At 37.7% G+C, this 27,821-nt stretch overlaps 1 protein-coding gene across 3 annotated transcripts in view; it reads right to left on the bottom strand.

Moving 5' to 3' along the window:
* Positions 1-27,821, bottom strand: part of MYO3A (myosin IIIA) — a 119,966-nt gene that overhangs the window by 37,292 nt on the left and 54,853 nt on the right. For all 3 annotated transcript variants that reach the window (XM_025895441.1, XM_018075901.2, XM_025895440.2), the window contains exons 10-19: positions 21,253-21,352; positions 18,868-18,984; positions 18,015-18,119; positions 17,847-17,930; positions 16,870-17,072; positions 13,704-13,802; positions 13,489-13,603; positions 10,091-10,217; positions 8,939-9,149; positions 6,763-6,910 (exon numbers count right to left, since the gene is read on the bottom strand). In XM_025895441.1, the coding sequence (XP_025751226.1) occupies positions 6,763-6,910; positions 8,939-9,149; positions 10,091-10,217; positions 13,489-13,603; positions 13,704-13,802; positions 16,870-17,072; positions 17,847-17,930; positions 18,015-18,119; positions 18,868-18,984; positions 21,253-21,352 (1,309 nt within the window). The remainder of the gene's footprint in view (positions 1-6,762; positions 6,911-8,938; positions 9,150-10,090; positions 10,218-13,488; positions 13,604-13,703; positions 13,803-16,869; positions 17,073-17,846; positions 17,931-18,014; positions 18,120-18,867; positions 18,985-21,252; positions 21,353-27,821) is intronic.

The raw sequence follows: 27,821 nt of genomic DNA, 5'->3' as shown, positions 1-27,821 counted from the left end.
GCTCACATCTATGTGATGTACAGTGGCCAAGATTTACAAAAGTGATCACAGATGACAACAGCCTTACTTGTTTGATCACGCTCCTCAAAATGGAAAAAAAAGAAGAAAGGTGCACATACTTTCTAATAATTAAAAAATTGTATACATACTTTCTAAAAATTAAATAAATTGGCTCACATTTGCCTCTACCTCATTTTCACTCCTTTTAAGAAACTAGGGAAAGGTAATGCCCAAGATTTAAAAACAACAGAAAGGCTGACGGGATGGGGTTTTTTTTGTTTGGTTGTTTGGTTTGGTCTGGCTGGTTTTCCCCTGAAGACTGCAAATATCTTTGGATTCCCACCAGACTGAAAAAAAAAAGGATAACAACTGTTGTGTCCACAGTGTGTTGTGATGGTTTTATCTTGAATATAATTTAGATTATAGCTGAAGAATACAAGAATGACCTTCCTTAATCCTTTAGCAAGGCAGAGGACAGGCATAGATTTACCAAGAGAAGGATGCCCTAGGGATTGCCATGCCTCCATTATTCTTGCCTGCATTACATATAAAAACTAGCAGTTATCCACTGCTAAGCCTTTTCACTGACTGTAAAAATCATTCCTCTGCCAAAGGATAGGACTTCATGTTGTGTTCGTGTATGGTGTTAATATTACAGGCTTGAATTCATTGTGAGGAGAGTGTCATAAACATGAATGATGGCTAATATTAATAAGTTCAAAGACCTCTAACCCTGAAAGACCTCTCCTTATGTGTCAATTCACTTGAGTCTGAATGAGTGAAGAAGGCAATACATTGAGCATTTGAAAAAGAAGTTAACTGCCATATACAACAGAAAAGCACGTTATTAGATTTCATACCTCTAAATCTCTAAGCCAGAGAGAAACAGCAAAAGGGATAAAATCAATAACACTGTCCTGGACATACAGGCACAAATAAACAAATCTGCTGATCCATTTGAAAGATAACATGAAATATATACCTTAACTCTTCCAGTATCTAGATTGATCTAATTTCCCAGGACACTCTTCACTCTAAGGATAGGTTATGGCTCAGTTTATATGCTGTACAAGGGTGTAATCAGTAAGAATCTCTCCTACAGCCCCACGAGGGCTCCTCATCTGAGACACATAACATTAACTTCATTCATGTCTGGCCTGAAGCAGTGGACAGGTAGAGTTTTGCTTTTTATTTTAATCAACGACCTGAGTAGCAAGACACGACAGGATAGTAATAAATGTATCACTGATATAGGCAAAAAGTTAATTATATACCCGTGGGAGCTGGTGGCAGAAAGGGAATGAGTCTCTGTTATCTCCCAAAGATAACATTGGAGTAGGGGCAGCTTAACCAAGGGCTACAGCTGTACTGACACACAGATGTTACATTCATGGAGCCAACTGTTACTGCTTAGAATTATCAAGAGTACACTTATCAGTTGGGCAAGGGAAAGAGATTGCTCAGGATGAATCTATTAGAAGAGAAGAGCGTTTCTGTGACACTCGGATATTGTCCAACAAGCTCTCACAACCAACTTATCTAATGATTAACTTTTTCCAACTTCAAATGCTTGGGAGAGAGGCTGGTTTAGAGAGCTGATAAAAGTGTTCTCATGAAAAAGAAAGGAGCTCTGTAGTAGCTGTACTACTATGCTGTAACAGCAACATCTGCTCCCACCACTGCCTGGCCAGCATGCAGGGTCTGACCTCCACGCCTGCTGCATATGTGACCATTCAGTCTTTTGTGTCTGCACCTCGACAACTGAATGAGTGTCAGGCAGTGCTGACTGTTTTGGCAATGCTGCCATATCCCCAGCAGGATATGGAAAGAGTTCACTCCATCACTTCCCATGGGCTCCTGGAGGATGGCTGATAACCCAGTCTCCCAGGCACTAGTGTGACAGATGACTCAGAAATGATACTGTATTACATTTTTTTATGCAATGCTGTTTTCAACCATGTTATTAGGATACAAGCAGCAAGTATAAAAGCCTTAACGATGCACATCATAAAACTGTAATGAAACAGATCTTATTTGAATTAATAAGATGAATCAGTTACAGGATTTTATAATACCCCATGATGTTTTGTGACAAGAAAGCTCTGTAAAATAGCTGCTTATTGAAATTCTAAAGTATAATCCATTGGAAAGTATTCCTGTGGATGGAAGGTCAAATGGAATAACAGTTACACTATTAATTGGGCTCCTATCTCATCTCAGTATTGCATGGTATTTTTTCTGTGATCAAAGCTAGTTAACATTAGCTTGTGCAACCTGATTTCACTTAATAACAATGAATTATTAAATGCATTAGGAAATGGTCTTAATGTTTAATAATATAACGGCATTTTGCTGAGAACATGTTATGATGACACTTTGGTTTAAATGGGAACACCAGAGACTTACTCAGAATTAACCATTTCCAGCTTAAGGCAGAAGATTAAATTGTCATAAGAACATAAACACTGCATACATTTAATGCAAAAACTATCATCCTTCCAACTGACAGCAAATTTGCCATTTTCCAAAATGTTTTAGCTATCTGCTATTACATCTTTTACTTTTTATAGGGGAATCACAAACGAGAAAGAAATGGGAAGGTCGTCTTGTTGGACAGTGTGACCTGCAGATCATGGAACTGACAGAAATTTACTTACATTAGTACCTAATATGTAAGGGAAACACCTTGAAAAACGGCACTGAAGGTCCAAAAGTTTTGCTTTACTTAATATTAACTAAAAAAAAACTTGTGCCAGCAAGATTGCGATCAGACCTAAAAGCCTTTATTCTTAAATGCAAACATTAAGTCAACAATAAAGAATAAATTCCCTTAATTTTGACTTCACAGACACTCTGCACTAGCAGACACCCTGAGCCTCACGTTGTGATAGTATCATTGTTCCTTCCTACTATTCCTGTCACTACTGAGGCCATATTTTCTCAGGCCACACTTCCATGGAAAGCAAAACTGTGAACACTTTTCAGTTTCAGATACAGAAGAGAAACCACTAACAACTGTAAAACCATATCACCTGCAAAATTGAAAGTAAAGTTCAACCCTATGAGTTCATTTACCCTATGGCTTCATTGCTCAAATTGTCCAAACTTTTTCACCTTCTCCAGTGACATAATCACTACTTATTAGGTCGACATGGGTTAACTATGAACTAAACTATATTTAACTGATTTAGGCCTTGACTTCCCACTAGATATGTCAGATTTCCTCTAATTGTATGTGATAAGGAATTGAAAAGGGCAAAGCAGAGAAAAGAAGGAAGAAACAGTGTACCTATACATTTTACTTTTCTTGAGGGAAGTGTGAAATAATTTAAATTTTTCAGTCTTCCTTGAGTAGATCTACAGGGTGCAGTGCAGTGTCATGTTACAGATTTCTGAGGCAGCACAGAACAATCTGACATGTCTGTCTGGCATTGCACAGGGCTGTGAAGAGATACCATCCTGGGTCCCCAGTGACAGGATTGTTCCATCAGTACAACCATCAGCTTGGGCCAATGAAAAGTCAACACAAAGGTCTTTGTGACTGCTGGCATCAGCCTTCCCATAAACTTAACTAGAGTCTTTTAGTGATGGAGACACAAACCCTTGCATGCAAGTCATTTGTAAAGTCAGGCAGATACATCAGCAAAGGGCAGGGGTCATCCTAACGTTTGGCTTTTACATAAGTGATATCTTGTATCATTAAGAAGAACAAATTCGGTCATATGATTTTGAAAATATTTCCCTTTTTTCCATGTATAGAACATTTATCAATTATATTTTCTTTCGAATTGCTTTCTCTTATTTGTCTGCAGGGAGGGGAGGGCTTGTATTTACAATTAAAGTATATTACTGGTGTTAACACAGGAGAGTCCTTACAGTGAACAGAAAAGATTCTGAAGCCACCTGCTTTCTTGAAGGCTGTTTTTGTGATGTAAAACTGGAAAAACCATGTCATAAGTAAGTGAAAAGTGATGTCTTATAATGACTATGAATCATACTGCAAATCAATCTGTGCCACTGGGTTGTAACACAAAATAATTTCTCATTTCCTGTCTCTGAAAGGGGGAGATTTACACCCACACTTGCACAAACCTAATCTATATAGCTCATTCTGCACTGATGTACTAGTATCTTCAGAGACTGCTACAAGATAATGTAATGAAGTTTGATATAATCTGTAGCGGTGTGATATAAATTAAAGTAGACATGCACTTGCTTGGTATTAGAGGTAGGATGTGGACATTTGTAATAGAAATATTAGAACTGGTATAAATGAAATATGTGTGTATAAGCACCAGAAAAAAGAGTCTTAGAAGAATAACCTGTGATTTGAATGCAGAACGCTTGTTCATAGCAATAAAACTGAGGAAAGTGTTGCTTACATCAAGAACAGAAGGCCTTCACTTACTTACATAAAAACACACTGCAGACAGGTAGCTAGCGGAACATCCTTTAAATCTGACCACAGGAGGATGACTGCAAGGTTATAGCACATCATATACGATTTTCCTACTAGCCCACCAAGGAAATGGACTGTAGGCATAAACATGTATATGCTTCAAACAAGCAAAGTTAGATAATGACCTTGCCTGAAGATTATGGAGGCTGAAGTAAATAAGGTTCTGAGGCAAAGAACTGCCCTGTAACAACTGACAATTGCTAAAGGCTGTAAAAGATCTGTCCAAAAACTATTGCAGTGAGAAGAACCTAAAAGACACGATGAAGACTTGCCAGCTGGTGTCCCTTATTCAATGAGTCACTCACAAATTATCCTTGGCACACCACTTGAACACATTGTGGTGCATTCTATGTGGCCATGAGTCAATGACATCTATGAGAGAATGACTGGAAATGGGTAAAGTTGAAGTACTTAGAGATTCTGTAAATAAAGACCATCTTCCCCTTCCATAGGGTCAGTAACTGTACTACTAATTTCCTACAGGAAGAACTGGGTAAGACACGTATTGTTAAAATAAGAAGTTAATATTTTTCCCTCATCTCATCATCCCTTGCTCAGTAGCAAAATAAGCACCTTGACCTTACTGCAGCAGGGCACATGCAAGAGGGCAAACTGTTACTACTAGATGGTGACACCACAAACCTCTGCAATAATATAGGTCTGGCCAAAAAGTTCTGCACCAGAATACTTAGAAACAAGTAAAGGCAGATTACACTGAACAAGACTTGACTCTAATTAAAAAAGAGAAGAAATATTAAGACAACATTTGGTGTACAGGGATAGGGATAGGAAAGCCAAGGCAGGTCGGTCAGCAGCAAAAGGTAGCTAGGGAGAATGTGGTCCTGCTGCTGAACAAGTGTGGCTGATATGGAAAAAGCTGAGATATTCAATGCCTTCTTTGCATCGATCTTGACCGATAATCCCAGAGCCCTGAGACCAGAGGGAAAGTCTGGAACAAGGAAGACTTGACCTCAGTGCGTGAAGATCGAGCTAGGGAACATTTGAGCCAAGTGGACATATGCAAGTCCAAGAGACCTGGTCAGTGCTTGAATTTACAGGAATAAATAATGGTGCTCCAGTCTGTGCTATTTCCATCTTCCAACTGTTAGAAACAGCAGTAGCCAAGTGACTTTCTTGTGTGAATTTGTGCACTTTGGAAAGAAGACACCTAAGTAATTACAATAGTTCAGGTTAAATTTTCTCTGAATTTTAGATGGTATTAAAAAGAAGAAAATACTTGTGTCTGAGAATGTCGTACATAAATCTATAAAAACAACTACAAGGTCTAAGACTGCCAGACAGCATTTCCTAAAATAATTGGAAAGAGGATAAAGCATTGACCCATATAAAAAACCCCTCCCCTTTTACACATAGATATGTACAGCTGTAGACTGACACATGAGTGTACACACCTGCATACAGAGACACATTCCAAAATCATATCTGTTTTATCCTTAAAGGAATCAGTGATTAAAACTGACAAAATACTCTGTTTCTACTAATAATTAGTATTCAGGAGGATTTTAATTTGTGTATCATAAACCCCAATAACTTCAGTAAAACAGCAAAAGTATTATTTTACCTACAATTTGAATTTTGACTGTTCTGCCATACAGAATTCTGGAATATTTCTATTTTCACTGAGTTTAATATTTTTTCTTAATGTTATTTCTTCAAATAACAATAGTGGATAGTTATTTACAAATGGTTAATTTAATTACCATGTAATTATTTACAAAGCTGAGATGATATTTTTAAAGGTTTTTCACTCTCCTCTTCAGTTTCATAAACTTTTATATTTACAACGCTATTCCTTTTCTCTGTTTTAAATTATTTCGATTAAATACATCATTATTTACTTGAAATAATCTAGTTTCTGAATAAGAATAAAATAATTGTGAGATTTGCAGTTTTTAATAATGGAATTTCAGTGTTCATTAAGCTAATTAGTAAGCTATTATGAACATTGCGTTTTCAAAATTTTGTTACCACTCATTTATTTTTTTACTATAGAATCTTACATTACAACTCATTATTTCTCAAGAAAACAACATTGCATTTGCATCAAACAGATTATCACTGTGTTATGTTGCTTAGATACTGTAAATTTCAAGTTTAATGCATTTTTTGTAGGCATTTTACTTGCAAATAGCAAGCACCGCTTCACAGAATACATACTCAAAAAATATTTGTTATAATCTGCAATTTACAGCCTATTATGGAGAAGGAACAATGTAGTTTCTTGAGACAAGGTTTTATAGGTTCAACAATATTAAAGCTTTATGAAAATAATCCACACATACCTGTTCCCAGGCAAAGACATGTTGATTGAAGTAGAACTGAATTTGTTCATTGGCGATGTTGATGCAGAGTTGTTCAAAAGAATTTTTTTTGAAATTCTCAAAGCCGAAGATATCAAGAATTCCAATGTTCAAACCATCATCATTTTCACTGCAACCATGAAATAAACTTTCCATTATTGTATCTTTATTTTACACTGACTAGCTTAATTATTATTTCACAAAGGAAAATCATGGGCCAAATCTGTACACCAGTTACGCAGGGTAATTTTTGCTAAACCAGATATCTCTTAAAATAACAATAATTTTTTTGTTTGAAATACAATAAATGCAGCTCAATTCAAAGATTACTGTATTTGCAGACTAGATATATGGAATCACATAATAACCAAGTCATTATTGGTAAGCAAATAAGACACTTCCAATTTTATTGTTAAACTAATATTTGCTAGTAATCATTGTATTGTAAACAGCTGACCACAGTATAGAAAGAACATGCAGTTCTTTTTGTTTCTCTTGTAATAACACAGGCTTTACTCAATAGCATTAAATTAAAGACTGTTGTCATGAAATAAAATTTCTTCAAATTATTTACTCAATTAACATTGCTTATTTTAACATAAAAGTCAAAAGAACGAATAGCTAGACTTTTTATGCATCTAAATAACTAGTTTAAGTACTGAAATGTGGTATGAATTTAAATTACCAATTAAATTCCAGAGAAGTACTACTAGTAAAAACTTTGGTTTGATATTTTAGCTAAGGCATAATGAAGATACGTGATCATTTCTGCAACTTGAAAAAAGCTCTAATGTTTATTTGCTGAAGCAAAAAATTAAGAGGATACAATTTTATAACAAATTGAAGCTGATATTACTGTGTTCTCTGAGGAAAGTAAAAAATAAAGCACATTCTATCTATAAAATCCCTTTGAGGGGCTATCTGTAACCAATTTTTTTTAATAAAGATTTAGGAAATCAGAAATTAAGAATCAGCCTCAATACACTCCTTCATACACTCATGAATAGCACTTGAACCTCTTTGTGAAGTCCATCTCAAAAGAGAAGCATTTCATTGGGGAGGGATCAAATGTATTTGTTGGTTTTGACCTGAATTCGGTGACTATATTATCTACCTCAAAATTACGCTTTTTATGCATACACTGCTAAAATTTGTCTGCCTCATTTGTTCTCAGAGCTAATTACATAAAAATAGCAAATGCAAATTATTTTACTACCACAAAATCAAAGCAAAGTTCTGGTTGGTTCTTTTGTATAGTGAAAATTTCAGGTCAAATTTTACTTCCTCTTCACTGGCATAATAAGTATTCAGTTTGAAAAGGGCTCTGTAACAGACAAGTGAGAGGCACACAGGCCGGCAGTGCTGCCTTATCTATCATGAATTTTATCCCTTCACTTACTGATTAAAGTTCTGTTTATTGTTGTTCTTCTGTAACCAAATACTTAAAAGTTTAGACAAATTTTAGGATTGCAACCTTTTTAAACCTCCTCTGAGGTTTAAAAAAAAATAAAAAATCCAGAAAATCCAGATTTGCAAAACAAAGCTATTTGTTATTGCTGTTCGTCTTAAGGTAGTTATAAGTTTGCCCCTTTTTACCACCATAGAGAGCCCTGACATATAGGATCTACGATGCAAACCACATAATTTCTTCTTTGATTAATTTGCAAAATGTCTCACATCCTCATTCCCAATATCTTTCCTGTCTCTGTGTTTAATATGTCACTTTATAAGTGTAGAGTGGACATTAACTTCAATAAATGTGAAAGCTATTCTCACACATATGAAACCATGCTCATAACCACAGTGACAAAAGCAACAGCATCAGTGTAAGTAAGAGCAGAATTTGACCTATATAATCAACAAACGAATGTCAAAAGTTGATCCTGAAAAATACAAAAGAAAAAGTGGCTAGTATGTAATTTACAAATGGTTGATTGTGTAAAGGTCAAAGAGTAAAACAGCAGATGCCTTGTGCTCTCCATAGCTACTGTATTTTCATTATATACTAGGAACAGGACAAAACATTTTTTGAGGTGGTGGTGTCATAAACAAGAAGGTAGCAGAGAAAAAGAACATGAGTACACTAAATGCCCTAGTGTAGACAATATTATTCCCACTGAAAAAAAATTTATCTTTATTTTGGAAAAACTTCTTTTACCTTAAATGTTTGTCAGGTTTGAGTAAAGTGTTGATTCGATTGACTATCCAGCTAAAGAGGCGTCCATACAGTGCTTTGGCCATGGCATCTCTGACATCAGTGGCTTTTTCCACAGTGTTGGGACGAATAATTGTCTCTCCTCGAGTCACTACACAGTGAGAGGTGAGGGCCTCTTGCAGTTCATCTGCCTGAATACACAGCAAGGATGCGCCTAGGAAGGAAGGTCACCAGCGTAGCTCAGAGGCAAATTTTGGAAGGTGAAATAGGCATTTTTGCAACCAAAGCTGCAAGTGCAATGTATTATGAATAGGGGTCAAGTCAGTCTTGAACTATGACACCAAACAACTGTCAGTATCTAATTTAGTAACGAACTTTCCTAGCTTCTACTGCAGTCAATGAATAGATTCTAAATTCTTTTATCAAGGAGACTGTTTCTCCAAACAGTCTATGGAGAAATGCTAGGGAATCTAGGTGACTCTGTCAGAAGTATTGAAATTGTGAGGTGTGAATACCCCTCTCAGTTATAATCCACTCATACAAGCCACTGCTGTCCTCCTTTTGCTCCAAATAAGGGGTGCTTCTTTCCCAGTTCCACAATATTTTTCTCTCTATGGCAGGAAAACATGTAAGAAGATAGCATGAATACTTCATTATCTCCCCAACTGTAATTACTGAGAAAGTGTAGCAAATTTCTTGAGAATCTTTGTCCCTTTGCCTCCTCCACCTCCCAGCAGTCCATAATGTAAGGCATCCCTTCCAAAGAATTAGTGAGCTGTACTTCAACAGGCACATGTGGGGAACAAGTAATGAGCAGCTGAGAAAGAAACTGGGAAAAAACCATTCAATGTGTTAATGAGGTTCTCCATCAAATGCTCAAATAACCTTGGAAAAATTCCAAAGATTTTCTTTTCAGGCATCTGCAGTATTAGTCATATTTCCTGTATACTAGTGAACTGGTTAGTCAAATAAGATGCATAACATGGAAATCTTTTTCTTTTTCTGCATTTGAATTTAGGTGGGCTTAGATTAATTGACCTTCAGCTTTTAAATATTTTTGCAAAATTTCCACATGAATACAGGTTCATTGACAACTCTCTTCCCTAACTAAACAGTAAGAAAAACAATCTTAAATCAAGAAAAAAAATCACTCACAATTCTCAAGGGCTACTGGGTTGGAAATGTTGCTCTTGTCAATCATATGTTCAGATACTACTGCTGAAAATTCAATGTTACCCACATTTAAAATGGCAGCCAGGACACTGTACACACTTCCAAGTTCCTGAAAAATATATTAAAAAAGACACAATACTTAATAGCCAGGTAGATTTGTCTCTGTGGTTTATGCGATGGGCATGTCTATGTGTGCTGTTTCTTGTTGTCTGCCACATGCCCACTACTTTTAGGAATACTTTTCTCAGCAATTATTCCTGTTCTGTACTCAGCAAAGTCTTTCAAGAGTAAGACAGCCAAAGAGGGCAAGAAAAACTATAGCCTAATCTTTTTTCCATACTTGTTACAGGACAGGATTGACACGGAGTAGGGACAGCACAAAATACTGTGTACATATCCTCTTACACAGAATTCAGAGGTTATTTATATCTATCCTTCACTGTGTCTACAGGCACAACTGTGTCTAAAAATTTAATACCTAGATCAACAAAGATACAAAAAAAAATCTGCATCTGTTTCTTGGATCATGGAAACAAAGGTACTCCAAATAATAGGCCTGTATCATCCCCACCAATATCATCAGAAGAAGTTTCACTGAGAGAAGAGAGATCTCACATATCTGATTCAGTAGAGCATACACCCTTCAAAACGTCAGTTACAAACTCACCAAAGCACCTTAATATGGACACATATCTAAATTTCAAATTATTCAGTAGGTTTTGAAGAGGGACTCTGCCTTGAAAATGGCTGTTATTACTCTGGACAGTGAAGTCATATGTACAGTAAATTATTTTAAGAACTTATATATGACAAAATTATATTTAGAATTAGTGAAATAATGCTTTCATTGCAGGTTTGACTTAGATTTGAACTGCAAATTTTCATCTGAACTTTGAATGTTTATCAGTATACCTGATGATCTGAGCATTTTTTATTCAGAAATGCTGAGGTGTTCCTGCAAAGCAGACTAGGAATCTTTGACACTGTATATTTTGAGGGATACAGTAATAGCATGTTTTATAAATAGCAGGTTGGAAACTTTTATAGTAGCTTTATAAGAAGCAGTTTTGCAAATGTGATTGGTATTTTATAACAATGAACTTTTCACAATTGTACAACATTTTATCTATAATATTCAATAGTTTTCTGGTACCATGTCAGGCATCATTGAGTCAGATAAAATCCCTAATTGCTCTAGAGTACTTGATCTTGTTTTTAACACTTTCAGAAGTTAATCTAGCAGTTAATAAATTAATGATTCCAGTGACAGCAAGACAAACTAGATAAGCTCACTCTAAAAAATTACGCTGAGGATAATTGGCACACAGTTTACCTAGGATTAAGCAATCATTTTCATTTTAAGCTTAGGGACACAGTTAAAATGCAAAGAAATGAATAGCTTAACTTCTGCCATTATGCTGTACAGTATGTATAGCTGCTGACATTTTTCTGCCCTTTTCCAGTGTGTTTGAAATCTGTCTTGATCTGTCACATACAGTGTGATTATTGTTCCCCTAGGCAGTCCTTTTTCCTATTAATTTTGCTATACAGCCTGAAATAAAACAGTTTGATTTTAAGACAGGAAGTACTGACAGCAGTTACTATTAAAGCCTGCCAATAAGTTAAAATCAAATTTCAAAGAAAAAGAAGTCTTGTTTAGGTCTCAGTTTTAACTGGAATGGAGAATTTTTTCTGTTCATGGCTTTCTGCTAATAAAATCTTGAACATGCTTATATGAAAGTTCTCTGTGCACTGGGATGAATGCCCTTAGGAAAGGAATTCATTGTCTTGTAGGATCTTTTCCTCGCTGAAAAAAATTTGTCTTTGCACATGTATCTGATATCAGAACCTCAGTGGGGGAAGAAGACTGTTCCTTCACTCTTGCAAACACAGCTTCAGAGAGGCTAATTCACCCTGTGGAAGATGTGAGACAGGCTAACATGGATGGGGCTCATATGTAGCCACAAGCAGATTGCCTCCAGCACTCAACCTGCTTCTGAAACTGCGGGGATTCTACTGGTAAATAATTCCTTTACAGCTTCAGCTCATGGTGGTTTGCTGAGTTAATCAAGCGAAGATCCATCCTAGAACTTTACAATGCAGCCAGTGACATACTTCTAACTGGATCTTCAATATGTATGGAAGATTTCTTTTGGATGATCAAGACTATTGTTTCCATCCATCCAAGTGAACAAAAGAACTGGTAACAAAAACAGACTTGCTGCTTTTCATAGTTTAAATTAGGACTTATCAAGGTCTCTGGTGCTGTGATAAAACTGCTATTGGTGCTGAACCATGCATGCCCTTTTAGGCTGCTTCTGGAAAGGTGAAAGCATAGGAGAAAGGATGTGATAGTACAGGTGTGATATTACTAAGTGCAGTTGTGAATAACATGTAGAGGAGAAAGAGACTGTGAATGCCACTGCTACTATGACTTAATGCAAAATGATTATGGAGGAATAGAATAGGTGAATAAATCTGTTTTGTTATCTATTTCTAATATTTACATTGAGGAAAGCCAGAAATAGTCCACTTCAGTGAGTAATTTTCTGTGAAAAGATCCTTACCACACGCAGTTTTGTCAGATAAATTAAAACATACATCCATTCTGCAGCACTAGTGCTGTATGTCACAGATACTATATTGATCATCCCCTCACTATTGTTTATGATAAACTAAGTCAACAGTAAATGACAGCTGTGATGCACCACTTCTCCTAAGACAGAACTAAGGCACAGGATGGGATTTCCTTCTCTTGCATGCTAATTTATAAATTCAGAGTTCTTTTCTACTTTATTCTACCAAAGACAGACTGAGAAGAGGGGTTTAATGGCCAGCAAAACAATGATACAACATCATAAAAAAAGAATGGGTTCAGTTAATGTTTAGTGATGAGATTCACTCCAAAGGGATGTAAAAGCTTTAACTTTACTTCTGAAGCTGTGAAAATGTACTGAATTCAATACTCACATCAATGCAATGAATTTTTAGAACTCCCACCACGGACTTCCTCTTAAAACAGAGATGAGTCTCACATTCACAGGCCTAGAATTATTGGCTGATAAACAGTTATAACATCATTTTCTATGCATTTAATTAGCAAAAATCTTTTTTTCCCCAATTACTCGGCTGTGCTGTGTTCACTGATTTCAAAGTCTTGTTGACTAATACCATTTTATTGGTTTATCAATGCCTCAAAACCTTAAAAAATTAAATTTTATAATATAAAAGTAAGTTGACTGTGCAACATCCTAAAACATAAACACAGTACTGCTTAAGGAAGAAAATAACAAGGCAGATTATTTGAATGCTTTATGTAAGTTTTTCCTGATTAAGGTAGCTGGTAAAGTTCACAAAAGAAAAGGGTTAGCAGCACTCACCTCCAGTGTAAAACCTATGACTTTGAAGCACTGTTCAATTAATTCAAACTGAGACTTATAAAAGCTATTGTTCATGAAATCTTGCACTATTCTGAAATGATCATTTTGCAGATATCTGAAAGAGTTGATGGATACCGAGTTAGAATACGAATGAGGCTGAGAATTCAACACCGCACTTCTTAGTAATCAATTTATGTAAAAATAAACTGCATTACCTGGGAGGTCTATATTCTGGCAGTTTATAATGTGCCAGTTTTTTCTTTTCTGCGAGACCAGCATAAATATAATAAAAAATATGGAAATTTTTCTCTCCTCTGAAACAACAGAAACAACAAACTGGTTTAGTAATATAAGGATGCTACATTTACTGATGACATACATACAACTATTAAATGTTATTTTAATAACAGGCAAGACTCATGCAAACTGACAAAAGAGTCTGAAAGAAGCTATTACAGAAGTTCCTGTGAACACCCTTTCTGTGCCATTGTGTGTTTGTCCTGACTGCCAGGGTGGCTGCTTGGTGCTACAAGCAGCTAAATGCTGCTCTGCCTTTGATGCAATCGGTAGATGCTGTGTAAGACCTTGCAGATTTCTCATCCTCCTGCATTAAATGGGCTGCTTAATTCCAGCTACTGTAAAACATCTTCTGACCATGGGAGAGCTATACACTCCTTGTTCAATGATTCCAGTATGTCTGCTGTGTCCTTTAGCCTGAACTAAGAAAGCATGTAAGCAGACAATCAGCAAAGGGCCTTATGACTTGGCCCTAGGTGCCCAAACCCAGGTCAGAGGTTTATTGCACATTCGAGCTTCCTGTGCACCTTATGAGGAAGAATGGGATGCTTAGGTGAAACTTTGCAGCCATCACTGAGCCCTGAGATGTCCAAGTCAGTCACTACTGAATTGTGTTCAAACCCCTGCTTTCTGCATGAGCTATGTGTCTCAGAAGCATCCTTGAATCATAAAATCATAGAGTGGCTTGGAAAAGGACCTTAAGGATGATTTAGTTCCAAGCCCCCTGGCATGGGCAGGGACACCTTCCACTAAGACCAGGTGCTCAAAGCCCCATCCAATCTGGCCTTCAACACTTCAGGGATGGGGCATCCACAGCTTCTCTGGACAACCTGTTCCAGCACCTCACCACCCTCACAGTAAAGAATTCCTTTCTAATATCTAATCTAAACCTACTCTCAGTGTAAAGCCATTGCCCCCATTATATGTCCTTGCAAAAAAGTCTCTCTCCATCTTCCTTGCAGACTCTCTTTAGGTACTGTAAGGCTGCAATTAGGTCACCCGAAGCCTTCTCTTTTCCAGGCTGAACAAATGCTATTCTCTCAGCCTTTCCTTATAGGAGAGGTGCTCCATCCCTCTAACCATCTTGGTGACCCTCTTGTTGTCTTTTTACAACAGGTCTGTGTCCTCCCTGTGCTGGGGACCCCAGGGCTGGATGCAGCACTGCAGGTGGGGTCTCATCAGAGTGGAGTAGAGAGGCAGAATCAACCTCCCTCGACCTGCTGGCCACACTGCTTTTAATGGAGCCCAGGATACGATTGGCTTTTTGGGCTGCATGGGCATATTGCTGGCTTATGTTCTGCCTCTCATCTGCCAGCACTCCCAAGTCATTCTCAGCAGGGCTGCTCCTGATCAGTTCATCCCCCAGCCTGTATTGGTACCTAGGGGCAGCACCTTGCACTTGGTCTTGTTAAACCTCATGAGACTCCCATGGGCCCAATTCTCAAGCTTCTGTGAAACAAGATCAGAGCCCAGTGCACTCCTCTCTGCATAGAGGGTACCTAGGTCAGAGTCCAGTGCCAACTCAGTTTGCATATTTTACTGTGGACAGTCAGTAGTAGGAGTAGGAGCAGATTAGAACTCTTATCTTTCCCCTCAGTGTCTTAACCTTTAGATTGCATAGCACTGCTTTGCACACTCTCTGAAACCTCACTGTGTCCTGAAGGTTTGTGTATTTTCTTGGAAAGGGAGGGGAAACTGTATTTTCAAAATCTTTTGGCTTGAAGTGGGTCTGGAACATGGGTCTCCCATTTTCCAGGTAATGAATGACTGGTTTTCTGTGAAAAGTCATTCCTAGCTCTTCATGTGGGTTTGGGAGTCATGATCCCCCAGAAGAGCAAGACTTCCTCACAGTGCAGGTCCCTAAATGCCAGTTCTCTGCCCTGACAAGCTGTATGGACCATCCACACAGAGACCTGAGTGAAGATGACACGCTTAACACAAAGAGCTTCAGCTGCCCTTGGAAGTTCATTCCTCAAAATTTAACCTCCTACAGTGGCTCTCATGCCAAACACTTTGGTTGCATTTTCTTGTGAATGCAGACACCTAAACACCTACCTAAATAACATTTGAGGCACATAAATGCATTGTCGACTGCCTGTCTCAGTATGTGACTAAATATAAATATAAATTGACAGCCTCGGAACAAACCCATTAAAAGCTATGAAAAAAGTGGTATTTTTAAAGAAAAAGCTGATTTTATTCTGAAAAAGCAGTTTCTGTGCTTATGTTCAACTAAGGAAATAAACAACATTTAATAAAATTGCCTCTAACTTTAAACTGTTTATTGAAACAATTCAAGTGATACTTTCATGTTCTACATTTCACAAACCTGCAACAGACAAGGTCATGCAGAAATACAAAAAGAGTGAAAAATGAATTAGAGATCAGCAAGGGGAAAAATTTAACTCAGTGACAACACTCCTTGTCTCAAACTCTGTTGTTCCAATTGTTATTATGGCAGAAATAGAGTTGCCAAAATATTTGTTATTTGGACATGCTATATATTAGGACATAAAATGCATATCAATAAATTTAACTGGAAAATCAATTAAATTTTTCTATCATTTTATATTATGAGATACACACATGACAGAGATGGATCTGTTCTACTTTTGACCCATAACCCTTTATAAACAAGCCCTACTAGATATTCTAAAATGAAAAACAAGCAAACAAACAAAGAAATAAGCTACAGTACTAGAGGAAATGTAGTGGAATTAAATCCAAGTGATATATTTAACACAATATTTCAAAATTCCACAAAGGAATGTATAACTGAACTATTAGTAAGTTTTTAATTCTTTGCACATTCTGATATATTTTATATATCACATGTGCATTTTTATGAGATTTGATTAAATAACCCAGGAAATAAAAAAAAAAAAAAAGAATAAAAAGAAGAAAAAATGAAATCAGGAGTAGTTTTCAGCTAGCTTACAGATTTAGAAGCTATTAATACATAATTTATAAGAAAAAAAAAACAGGTACCTTATTCATCTTTGTGTTTTGAACCAAGATGATTTCTTCCATTTTAGGTCTACTCTGTAACCCCCAAATAAGGTCGAATACAATTTTTGTACTTACACTGCCTGGTGGACAACCCTGGATTTTTCAAGGAGATACTCTGAAATCTGAGCTCCTACTACAGTGCCACCACAAGTGAATTTCATTTCCAAATATTTTCCAAATCTGCTTGAGTTATCATTGATGATAGTGCCTGCATTCCCAAATGCTTCTACGAGGTTGTTCACCTGGAGAATCTTCTCCTGTAGAGTCCTGTTATTAGCCTGGATATGAAAAAGATATTGCTTCAAATTATCAGTAATTATTCAAATATATTCATTCTTAGGTATTTCTTTACTCTTCTTGTTGGTATTGTGAAGTGTGACATTATAGGGGCAGCCATTCCCATGGGAATTATATGGAAAGAAAGGCACATATATATATATATGCATACAGTAAAACCCGTCAGAATATAGCAATCTTCAGAAGTAATGGCTGGTTGGAAGAGATAACACACATAATGACAAAAACACCACCAGAACTGATAAATTTCTTTGGTTCATCACTCTGAGGTGGCTGATCTGCTTTTAGGATCCTTCTTAGCATCTCCTCACTGCTCCAGTGCACCATACTTACTGATCCATCAGTTTGCTTGCATCTCACCTGGGACATGCAAAAAATGGCATCTTATTTAGACAATTATGGTGGCCACTTCCCAGGATGACTGTGTCCCACTGACAGTGGTCTGGTTGTACAAGGAGGTAAAAAGCTAGAAGAGGAATTTACTTGGTACAGTTTGGGTGACTTGAAGACACTCAAAAAGGGAACTGACTAAGTCACAGCCTGCACTGCAGTGGGTACTTCCTTGTGGAAAACCCAACATATTTTCAAGCGACCTTAGTTCAGAAGGGAGGGGGGAGTAGATGGATCAGCATCATGTTCCAGTTTTCTTCTGAAAACGTGTAGCAGTCTTGCCCCAAAACCAATGCCCTGTCCATAGGTTCAGTCATTTAGGTGCAGGACAGTAAAGCCTTACAGAGGCATCCCCTCTGACATACCTTGCCCAGGACAGTGAGCTGCTGAACCAGCAGATGGGCACTTTGTGTTTTGCCAGCTCCACTTTCTCCAGAAATAACGATACACTGCAGAGAACAAGAGCAAGACTCTGAGCTCATTACACATCTCTTGGCCTAGCAAAGGATATAATTAAGACATCTCATCTATACCTGATCGGAGTTGTACGTCACCATGGACTGATAGCCTATGTCAGCAACAGCAAAAATGTGAGGAGGGTTGGCAGTCCGTTTGGCTCCAATATACAGTTTGGAATGCTAAGTGTAAGAAAAATGAAAACATTACTGGTGTCCCTTAACAACTTTTTTTTTTTTATAAGAGTTTAGTTTTATTTTTAGATTAGTGTACAGCATGCTGAGGTTACCAGAAGTGATGTTTTCTGAGTGAGCTGCTACTGCACTCACTATACCATGAATCTGTATGTACTTAGTACTATAAGAACTGCTTAACAGAATGAAGTGCAATTTTTTATAATTTGAGCCCTGATTATGCTGTGAAACTAATTATTTAGGAGAAAATTTAATATAATAATTTAATTTTATTTGTGCTTCACTTCCTCCTAGTATTTATGCATGATATTGATGTCAAAACTTTAGATCTTTTCCGTACCTGTAGTACCTGATAATTAATAATGCCAAATTATTGTATGACTAGACTTTCATACCTGTCCCCTTTTGTATAATGGGAAGACAAATTCACAGAAGTTAACATTGTATAGGGTTGTTTTGTGCATGATCTACACTACAGACATAAAGATATCAGAAATTATAGACATAAAGATATCAGAAATTAGAGGGTTTTTATTTCTCATTTCTGTGCTGAAATTCAGCATGTTAAGGGTGCATGTCAATATGCACTTGAAGGAACAACTCTATTGGTAATTCTGTTTTTCAGAGTGAACTGAAGTAAGCATCAAGAATGATCTTACTTTATACTTAACACAAATATTTATATTTTAGTGGAAATCTGTGGTAGTTTAAAATAACCAAACCTAGATTTTCACACCTGTGAAGAATAAATATCTATGTTCCGAAATGGATTGACAGCGATGAGAATGTCCCCAACATATGTGTAGATCTGATCCTTGGCATAACCCTTCTGCAACTGTTCTGTTACTGTATTCTGATGGAGAAAGAACAGGAACATTGAATTATATGGGGGAAAAAAAAGAATATTAGGAAAACTTATAAAATATTCAAATTGTTACAGTGAGTGAGAACAGGGAGGGAAAAAATTAATAGTCAGGAATACAAGTAATTGTGATCAAAACTAATACTTTCAGAAGCACTGGTATTTCTAATTTCTTGTGTCCAAACTCACTTTGAACAGTATATACTTACAGATCTCCAAGTGGTTGTAGAAAAATGAGTTAATTGGAAGTTTCCATGAGACAGTCCTGCCTACATTTCTAACACTACAGTTTAATGTAACTTATCAAGTAAGAGCCATATGATTGAATTCATAACTGCCATTACACCTTCTGTAACAGTACTCTCAGTTATGATATGACACAGATGTTCAACTGTTTGGATCCTATTAATGTAAATAATCAGGCATCTTTCTGTATTAACAACCAGTCTCTGCTGTGACAGTTCTTTCTGTTGCAGAGCCAGTTCTCCCTGAACCAAGAAAAAAGAAGGACCCATTAGTGGCATTCAAATTCCTTGATGTAATTTCCCTCAGCTTCTTCTGCATACAGAGCCAGGTACGTAAAGTGCCTGGTTAGGTTTCCAATCAAAACAGGCCACAGAGCTGGATGAAGAAATTCAAACCAGCCTTGAGACTATTCTGAGGCACATGTGAAAATATTTAGGCCCTATACCCATTGGAACAGAACAACTGGCAGCAGAAGCCTACAGAAGGAATTGCTTTCCCTCCACATCCATCTGTTCAGTGTTGCACACTGTGTCCTGGTTAACGCACTTAAAGGCTGAATTCTCAAGAATGGAAGAGGTTACATTTCCTTCACAGGAAAACATAAGGAGAAAACCTTGATAAACTTTTTGATAAACCCATTCCTTTTTGGTTTTGAATGCTCCTTGCTTTTGGCCATAACCAGATTCACATTACAGAGTTATTTTAGGGGAACTTCTGCCCTTTCTGAAATTATTTTTTGCACTGATAGAAGATCTCTTGTCTTGCTCTGATGATGGGGCTATCTAAACTGGAAGAAAAGTTTGAGTGGAAAGAAGAATACGGTTCTGAGAAGCTGTTATTCACACGTGAACAATATTTTAAATTGGATTTGATTTAGTAACATATTACATAGTCAAATGTTGCCTTTAGACAGAGGCTTCCTGGGGACTTCCATGAGAATACTCCACCTCTGAGGAGATGGAATATATTCTGGTTTGTCTATTTTTTGTGTGAAAAATCCCTTTAGCATGGATTGTTTATATGTTTCATGGTAAAAGACAAAAAGCATATTGCTATTCCCAATACTAAAAAAATGCTTAAACCTGAACTTTGTGCAGTGAATGAAGTTTGGGTTAGCTCAATTAGTATTAATGTAACATCAAGCTACTGTAACAAAGCTCTTGAAGACAGAAGATGTTCTGTGGGCCAGCTCAAGTTTACCAGCTCAAGAGCCACACTCAATATTCTGAACTAACAAAGATACAATATATCAGAGAAGTTTTACAGATGAGAGAATGTGAATTATACTCTCTGCACAGCCTGGTAGAGGAATAATGACAGTTTGTTTACAACCACTGATGGCCTCCAAGACCTGCAGATAATGTGCTGTGGCCTGATTCTTCTCTCTGATTTTGACACTGAAAGCATAAACACAGCAGACTTCCCCCTTCCCTTATGCATGTTCCCCTGCTTCTAGTAGATTCATTTTTGAACTTCGACAAACCAGTGAGATTCGTATCAGTAATTTTATCAAAATTTCATCAGCAGGCATTGACAGGTCACAGGTTCAGCTGACATAAATTGATCCCAATGCATCTCCACACCAAAATAAGACAGGGAGAACCCGGCCTGGGAGCAGAATGGTAAGCTAGTTTAAGACAACTTGAGATGTTTAAGCAACAGGGAAGAAGGTGCTGGTTCTTGGACCTGGACCAATTTCAGGTTAACACACCATTGCAAACTGCATATTTAGCTCTAAGAAAATTCAGTGATATAAATTCTGTTAAGTCAATGGTGTTACAATACTGTTCAGTCTATGACTATAAATGCACAGATTGTTTTAGCTTTGAGTTGGAACCATTCTGACATAGTAAATCTTATCTAAAATATTTGGTATAAAAAGGTAAAATGTCATTGTACATTTATACAGTTGAAGTGTGACAATACAGTTGAATTTGAAAATCAACAGCACACCATTGTGTTTTAATATGTGATTAGTCCTCTTCAGGAAAACATGAAAAAGGAGGTTCTTACCTCATCCAGTACCTCCAAGGTTGCTAAATCATCTACTTCTTCTTGGTTTGAAACTAGTGACTTACTGTAGTTCCCTTTCTTTGTATGAATACGTTCAAATCTACAAAAGAAAGACATACAATTTCCTGATGTAAGGAAACACAGAGCAGATCTTGCATCTGTAACTGTCTTGAAGGCAATTCAGCTGAAACATTCCAGCTTTCCACAGTTCTGAATTTAACCACATAAATGTCTGAATAACAGGACAGGAGTTTACTTCTTAGTGCAGCACACTTGTACTTGACAATTCAAAATCTATTATTTGATCCCACAACTGCTGCCATGAAGAACTTTGTCACTGTACAGATCCCTGCTTGATTACATCCCCACATCAGCTGCAACACCGGAGCAATGCAATACAGGTAAAAAGAAGGAACATATTTATAAAGCATATAACAGCCAAACTTTGGCACCAACCTGCAGAAAGAAAAATGATCCAGATAACAATTATGGATAAGACAAAGCCAGGGGTGTGTGATGAAATAGTATGGGAAGGATGATGCAGACAAAGCATGCAGGATAGGAACTTTCCTAGCTTAGTAATGACAATGCTCTAAAGCCTGGCTGGGATGACCACAGGGTAGAGCAAAGTGCTACAGAAACACTGGAATAAGTGAAATACATCCTGACCAAGAATAATTTTCTTGAGCTCTACAGGAAAGATACATACAAGACAAGGAAACAAAACTTCAAATATTTTTCTTATCTGTGTTAAACTTCAATTAAGTTTGTCTTGAAGTTAGATTTCTTTTGTCTTTTAATCAAACCAAAGAAAATTTTATGCAGTCTTATTTTAATTAGCAAGAAAATTCCCAGAGACTAAGATCATTTTTTATCCAAGAGTAAAGGCATTGCTAAACAGAGCAAAGGCAGCAGAAAATGGAAGGTTTACAATTCCCATTAGTTATACTTGCTTTATGAGATGAGGGAAAATCAGGGAAAGGGAAACTGCATAAGTAACAGCAGAGTTCACAAACTAAATCAAACTCAGATGTGCAGTAATGCACAAGCACAGAAAAACTATCAAGCAAATCTGATCTCCTGATACGACCTCACTCCATTTGATGCTCTAGGTAGGAAAGCACCTCTCAAACACAAGGAACACATACGTTGGTACACTCAAACAGCCAGGAACCTGTGTTATGTGAAGCATTCACTCTTTACCTTAATTCCAGACAAGACCAGGGAAACTTCTGATTTAATTTTGATATTTGAATGTATGGCATGAGTAAAAGCAGACGGGTGTTTTCTGCCCGGGCAAGAACTTTAATATACAGTGAACAGAGGACAGGAGAAAGAGGGTAGTTGCACCAAGATGGAAAGCTAGAATGAGTGAACATCACACTGATGGTGAAAGCTAAGAGACTTCTGAACACCCAAATTAAGATTTACTGCAGAGTTAAATGGGCTGTACCCATTCTGTGAATATCACCTACTTCATAAGTGCTACTTCAGGTTATGCTGGCTGTGCACTGATGAGGGATGTAGGTGCAGAAAGTCAAGCAGGCACTGACTTGGCATCAGTAACTGACTGCCAGGACTGAAGAGGGACTGGAAGAACTGGGCAAATGATGCCCTCCCAAACTTTGAGTGCAATCAAGATCCAGATAATGGAAATGCTGACAGGAGTGCGCTTCATCTAGCACTTCTTTCAGTTTCTCTTGTCTCTAACAGTCATTCCCTGAGGATGACAGATTGGCTTGCCCTCACCCTGGTGCCAGTAATGGCAGTTTCTTACTCCTTTACATAGGTGCCAGCTGCCACTAGAATCTTTCAATTGTCCACAGAGCAAAGGCAAGATTTTCACTCCCATAGATGACTAATTCTGCAACCTTAATATCAAGACACAAACATGCAAGTCTTCGCTGTAAGTGCTAAGAGAGTTTCACATTCTCTGTGCCAATACTGCAGCACGATACCCAGTGAGGAGGCTAAGTGAGCAGGACACATAATGAACCATATGGGTCAAGAGGATCTACATTATCCTGATGGAGGAGAGGGACCAAGTCTTGCCAGTTTCACACCCAGCTTTGAAAACTACTTTCAAACTGTTAGAACCTTGGAGCTGCATGGGAAAGCAACCTGCTTCCAAAGGTTTCATTTCAGTATTTACTACCGCCAAAAAAGACTGTCATAAATACCACTTTAAGGATGATGGTGAGGCTGAACTATGGAGGTGAAAAGCAATGGGAATGCTACACAGCACAGTACCAGAGCCATGCCATGTATCACCATGCTGCACAGAATATACAACACGTAGGCCTATGCCAACAATAGCAGTGTAAATAGATAAAAAGACATGCAGAAGGAGTGTATGTCTTTATGTGGGAAGAAACGCAGCTTTTGCTGCAATAAATCCATAACTGGGCTGTAATTTGGTATGTATTTAAATATGCTGAAGCAGAAAACACACACAGGAACAGAAGTAGGCAGCATCAAAAGGGATGGGTCTGGTGTAAAGCAACTGCAGCTCTCCTAGGTTTGACCTCTTCTCCCTTTCCTTTGGAACCCATTTGTACCACAAAAGCTGTTCTGATAGTACTGTCCTTGCAATAACACTGTGAGACAATTTTTGGTACTGTGTACCCCAGGTTGTATTAAAGAGGATGTGGTAATATTAAGATTTAAATTAACTCTTCAGCCTTGCATGATCTGCTGCTTTTTGATTTGCATTTTCCAAGCTAAAAAGCCATTACTGCATTCAAAGTCAGAGGTGCAGATAATATCCTACCCCCTCAATAGAAACCTATCCCTCTATAAACAACACTCCTATTTAAACCTCTTTTTAAGAGTTTCATTTGAAAATTTCAATTTGGACAGTTGAAACAATTTCTCCTTTATTCCTCTATGAAGGTCATTTTGTGTCCAGAGGATGCACCTAATATCAGTATATCTTTGAGAAAGACCTATCAATACGTACATGAGGGAAAGATGCAGGACTGCAGGACTGTGCCAAGCTGTGCTGTTCTGTTTTTTCCATTGCCACAGGAAGACCCAAAACAAGGCATCTGTCAAGCTTTGCTTTCCATTTCTGGTGGAATTGTTACACATTGAACACATTTTTTTAAAATGTTAAATTCCCAACATTAGTTTCAATTACCATTTTTTAATTTAATGTAGGAAGCTAGTAAATGCCTTGCAGGAAGGGAGGAGAATGCTCCAGTCATGGACACTTCTCTTTTTCTATTTTTTTTTTCCTTTTAATGAAACAATCTCTATTTATGCCAGGGAAGTTTAATTACATAAAATCAATTCTCCTGTAATCCTCTTCAGCTGACATTATGAGAACACTAGCGCTTGTTGGACCAGATTATATTCTCTGTTTTCCAGAGTACAGAAGAGTGGCAGATTTGCAGAACACAATATTTTTCCACTTCGCTGTCGAAGGGCACAGAACCCTCAAGGGCAGTTATACTGCTTCACTTGCTAAAACTCCAACCACTTAAAAACCCCACATCAGTGCTGTTGACATCAGTGCTGAAATTTCATTAAGATCATTCACATAGACATTGTGAACTGAAATAACCATGTTTCTCTGTTCTGCTCAGAAAGTTATTGGAGGCATTAGATCTTAGAGCCATGCTCGACAAGCAATTCAGGCAGCTAAAGGCCAGAAACATCAACACAGTATGGACAAGAAAATGAGTCAAGGCAGCATTGTTTCTGTGCATTCTCCTTCACGCCAACATCCCCCCTGCTTATCTTTCAAGATTCAGTTAAATCAAAATGAAGCAACTGCAGCTTTTTCTTCTTCAATTTGTCAGAACGTATTTAAAAGATTTCTGATAGTTCCAAAAATACTATGAAGAGGAAAGTGTGACTCATAACGCCCTGTTGAACTCTGCCTAAACCGGTTGGAGAATCATCTATAGACTAAAAGGTGACAGGAAAAGGGTTGGGTGTAAAGAAGAAACTAAAAATAATGAAGTTTTTGTAAGGTGAAGGTGGGAACAGCCGTATACCTCCCAGCAGTTACAAAGAGCAGTAAAAGTGACGAAGAAGCACCACAGAGAAACCTGTAAAAGATCTGTCATAGCTGGTGATTCTGTTTCTCTGGAGGCTATAGAGAGCAATATTAATTCACACTTAAAATCAAAATTTTGTCTTCAACAGATAAATCTCGTGAAATATGCTTAAATAAAACTACTGTCTGGTATCTATGAAAAATCTGTACCTGAATTTAGAAAGTGTAAGACTCCATTGAAAAGACTCCAGCTGCATCTGCACAATGCTTTGCAGCCAATCTCCGTATTTAAATGATTCATGGCCCCAGCTGCAGTCTCAGGGAGCTGTGCTGCAGCTTATGGAGTGTTGCTGAGAGCACAGTGCTGCCCTGAAGAGCTATGGGGCTTTTGACTCAGAGGTGCCCTGTGTCCAGTCACTTGGGATATGTCCTGCTCTGCACAATCTGTTTGACAAAGTTTGTGCTGCTTTACCATGACCTGCAAAAAAAAAGGAGGTGAGTGGTCCTTCACAATAGCCTCAAGGTGATGTATCCCCAACAAATATCAGGGGAAAAAAATGTGTTCTTAACTGAGTAAATAGGAGATCTCTAAAAGGACTCTTTGAGACTAGTTCCTTATTACTCTCATGAGTCAAGCCCACGCATTATGGTCAGAACCGTACTGAGAAGATAAAGGAGAAGCTCCAAAAGTAAGCAGTGCCTGCTGAGGTATCTCACCTTCAGGAGAAATGAGTTGCTGAGCAAGTGGACTGACACAACAGTGAAGCACCACTTCCAGAGCATTACTCCCAGGGAGTTCTGAATGCAGGACGAAATTCTTCCTCCTGTTTTCTTCAGAAGATAAACTATTCTTCATCCAGGTAGTGCTGCTGTCCACTGTATTGTACAGAAGAATATTATTCTGACACAGAGATGTGTATTAGCTAGAAGCACATGGACTAGAGATCTGCTTGTTCTAAGGCCTTTGTTGCCAGAAACTCTCTATTGCTTCTACAGCCTGAGAGAAGTTTGCAGCATAGCCATCCTAGACAGGAGTGTCCTCAGTGCAGGAGTACATACTTCTTGGTACAACAAAGCCCACACTGAGTTCCAGGACAGGAAGAAGTGGTTTGAAGGACTCAAAGATTAGACTGGAACTCCAACATCTCTCATTTAAGCCACTACTGCAATCCAGATGTCATCTGCAGACCTTGACCAAGACAGCACTAGACTACCTTATTCTGTTCCTTATACTATCTTTGTCAAGCCAGCACGGTGACCTACCCTCTGCTAAAGCCTGCCCTGCAAAGCTGAGCTTCAAGGATTGCTGTCAGCTGCTTTCCACTGGCAGGATGAGTCAGAGAGACTGGGAGAGAGTGAACACCCAGAAAATAAGTGACACAAGTCTGTGTAATCAGGGAAAGTCATGAAAGGAAACTATATGGTACTCCCTGCTTTTAATAGGGGTCAATAAATTGAGATCAACATTTGTGCATGTTGTACATGAATTTCTATGAAATTAGTTCCCTGACCTTTCCAAGTAGTTAAGCAGAGCAATTGTTTAGCATCCTGTTACTGATCTAAGTGCTATCCCTACGTGAACAATACAGCAGGACAAACTCTTGAAAAAATAATTCGGCTCATGCAAAACTTTGCATCACTTTGCAGTAGAATGGGTCTTTTTCCCATAATTATTAAGAGAGGATATAAAAATGATGCTCTTAATTTGGGGACCAGAGTCATTCCCTGAAATCTAGGTGCAGTGAATATCCCTTGCATATAGAGCTCATTCCGGAATGAGTCACAAATCCCAAGAAATACACTTTGTACTAATCATTGAATATTTCTGAAGAGATTATTGTAAAAGCAGTCAAGAATAAGACAGCCAAACAACTCAAGATAAAAGTCTTACAAGCCTGACTGTCAGGTGTAGATGCGACAGTTCTGAAGGTCATTTCAAAGACAGCTATTTTTGTTGCAAAGTAAAACTCTTTACAATGCAGGGTTTTTTCCCCTCTTTTGGCTTAGCAAGAAGTGTATTTTTAGAATGGTTTTGGGGCATATGCTGCAGTGCTCATTTTTAATAATTATTTTCATCAGTAATTATACATTTTAACAGCTATACCATGAAGACCCTTGTCAAGTTCAAGGACCCTGTCCTGTAAGTGACTCTCCTCACAAACCACCCCCCCAAATGAATTGCACTTAGTCCGCAACTTTGCCTGCTTCACCTCTTCTCTAACATGAATTTATCTCATATAGCTTACTTCATCATTCCAAGCAGCAGATTTTGGAGACTTTTCAGTGAAGATGATATGGGAAAATGTTAATGTATCAAGGGGTATTTTCTCATGCTATTCCCATTGTAATTTCAGCCTGAGTTCTGAGCTAGGAAAGGTTAAGTTGCAAACAGGTATTTTTAGCACTAAGAAGTGACGATTTTAGAGCAAAATGTACTGCATTTGCTCAAAGTAAAAAAGTGGAATTTCTAATGAAACTCATTGCTAGCATTCATGCTTTTTTGAGCCTCAAGTAGCACAAGCAGTTCTGTTTAATATCTTTACAGTTCTGTTTAATACCTTTACAG

Source organism: Manacus vitellinus, unplaced genomic scaffold (assembly GCF_001715985.3).
Source record: "Manacus vitellinus isolate BGI_N305 unplaced genomic scaffold, ASM171598v3 scaffold_3_pilon, whole genome shotgun sequence".
Classification (NCBI taxonomy): Eukaryota; Metazoa; Chordata; class Aves; order Passeriformes; family Pipridae; genus Manacus; species Manacus vitellinus.
The sequence above is the reverse complement of the archived record's forward strand: the minus strand, read 5'-3'. Positions and strand labels throughout refer to the sequence as shown.